Consider the following 2,403-nt stretch of genomic DNA (forward strand, 5'->3'; position numbering starts at 1 on the left):
AGGAGACTCGCTTGAGCCCAGGAGTTGGAGGTTGCTGTAACCTGTGATGCCATGGCACTCTACCCAAGGCGACAGCTTGAGCCTCTGTCTCAAAAAAAAGAAAAACAAAAAAAACAACCCTGTTGAAAAGAATAAGAAAATTTGAGGATATTTTTAAGATATTTAAATATCTTAAATACCCTTGAACAGAATCAACAGATTCTGACAGAAAATAAAAAATTTAAATGGTCTAGTGGTGATATAAGTTCTAGGGAAGAGAGATTCTGTAGTCTGAGTAGTCCATGAAGGGTAAAACGTCCAAATAAGGAACACCTTCCTTAAAACTACACTAGATTTCTAAGGAAGAAGCTAATGCTACCTTACATTTAGCAAACACCTAGTGTGCTAATACCTGAAACCATTCAAATCCTAAAAATAGAACTGCCAGTGATAAAATGACCAGCCTGGGTGCCATGGCCTCTTGCTCACCATGCTTCCCGTAGTCTTCCAGGTCTGCAGCCTGGAGGTCCACACTGTGGATTTTGCACAGGACTCTGTTCATGGCAGTGTATATGGCTCGCCTTCGGCTGGGCTCCAAGCCTGGTAGGGAGGGGTCTTTGTAGATGACACCTGGGCAGTACTCCATCAAATAGAAGGGGGTGCCAATGACACTGGGAGGGACAAAACAGACAGGGTGTTTAGGGACTCAACTCCTAATGTGGAGGGCTGTGAGTCATGCATGGCCCTAACCTCCTAGGTTAGAGGAAGTTGGTACAGACTTCAGACCTGGAGTACAGAACACTTCTTTTTTTCCTTTGCACATAAGCACAGGGTCTAGAATGCCCCCTCTCCCAGTCGGTCCACACGCACACACACCACTGTACTTCTGTGCCATTATGTTTCTCCCTTCTCTTTGATCCTTTTGTAGAAGCCATCAGAATTGGTTGAAGTGTAATAATGTAGAGAGTGACAAGCTTTGGAATCATACAGAACCAGGTTTAAATCCTACCTCTGCCCTTTACTAGCAGTGTGATCCTGAGAGACTTATCAGACCTCCCTGAGATTTGGGGTATTTTTCTGTTTTTCTTTTTCTTTTTTTTTTTATTTCTTATAGCATAACTGTGTACATTAATGCAATCATGGGGTACAGTGTGCTGTTTTCATATACATTTTAAAATATTCTCATCAAACTGGTTAACATAACCTTCATGTCTTAGTTACTGAGTTAAAATGTTCATACTCTGCTTTTAGAAAGATTCACTTGTACCCTTGTAAGATTCTGTTTTTATTTTTCCAGGACCATTTTCTTTACGTTGTTATTGTTGTTTTTAATCTAGAAAACACACCTACTTCAAAGGGTGATTGTAAGAATTAAGGGAGCAAATATATATAGGTCTGGCATGGTGTCTGGTTCCAAGATGGTTCAATAAATAGCACTCTTTTTCTTTTTTTTTTTTTTTTTGAGACAGAGTCTCAAGCTGTCACTCTAAGTAGAGTACCATGGCATCGTAGTTCACAGTAATCTCGAACTCAGGCTCAAGCAATCCTCTTACCTCAGTTTTTCTATTTTTAGTAGAGACGGGGATCTTGCTTTTGCTTAAGCCTTGTTGTTGTTGTTGCTGTTTTGTTGCTGGTCTTGAACTTGTGAGTTCAAGCTATCTATTTGCCTTGGCCTTCCAGAGTGCTAGGATTATAGGCATGAATCACAAGGCTCGTCCTTTTTTTTTTTTTCTTTTTCTTTTTTTGAAACAGAGTCTCACTCTGTTACCCTAGTCAGGGGTCCTCAAACTTTTTAAATAGGGGGCCAGTTCACTGTCCCTCAGACTGTTAGAGGCCCAGACTATAGTTTAAAAGGACAGGCAGCAGTGGCAAAAACACCGGCGGGCCATAGTTTGAGGACGCCTGCAGGTAAAGTGGTGTGGCATCATACCTCACAAAAATCTCAAATTCTTGGGCTTAAGCAATCTTCTTGCCTCAGACTTCCAAGTAGCTGGAGCTACAGGTACCTATCACCATGCCCAGCTAGTTTTTCTATTTTTAGTAAAGACAGAGTCTCAGTCTTGCTCAGGCTTGTCCTGAGCTCAAGCAATACACCCACCTCAGTCTCTCAAAGTGCTAGGATTTATAGGCATGAACTACCACACACTGCAATAAACAGTCCTCTTGTTACTAACGTTATTTTTATCATTTTTTGGTATTATGAATTATATAACATATGTTACCTGGTAGTATTAAAGTAACCCACTAACTCACTTCTAGCAGTCAGTTTACTACTCTAAAAAACTGTTTTGAAAATTCAACCATTATAAATATTTGTCCTGAGTTGAAAAACTTATAAAAGACATTTCTTGGGATAACTGGAAAACTTTGAAGATGATCTAATATTAAATAATAATATTAAATTATTGTTAATTATCTTAAGTA

The 2,403-nt window shown here is 39.6% G+C and overlaps 1 protein-coding gene across 1 annotated transcript in view; it reads right to left on the reverse strand.

The window, feature by feature from the left end:
• Nucleotides 1-2,403, reverse strand: part of ACAD10 (acyl-CoA dehydrogenase family member 10) — a 73,306-nt gene that overhangs the window by 32,032 nt on the left and 38,871 nt on the right. The window contains exon 9 of the mRNA XM_012809036.2: nucleotides 469-650. Coding sequence (XP_012664490.1) covers nucleotides 469-650 — 182 coding nt within the window. The remainder of the gene's footprint in view (nucleotides 1-468; nucleotides 651-2,403) is intronic.

Source organism: Otolemur garnettii, unplaced genomic scaffold, assembly GCF_000181295.1.
Source record: "Otolemur garnettii isolate 467f Iridium unplaced genomic scaffold, OtoGar3 scaffold00099, whole genome shotgun sequence".
NCBI classification, from domain to species: domain Eukaryota; kingdom Metazoa; phylum Chordata; class Mammalia; order Primates; family Galagidae; genus Otolemur; species Otolemur garnettii.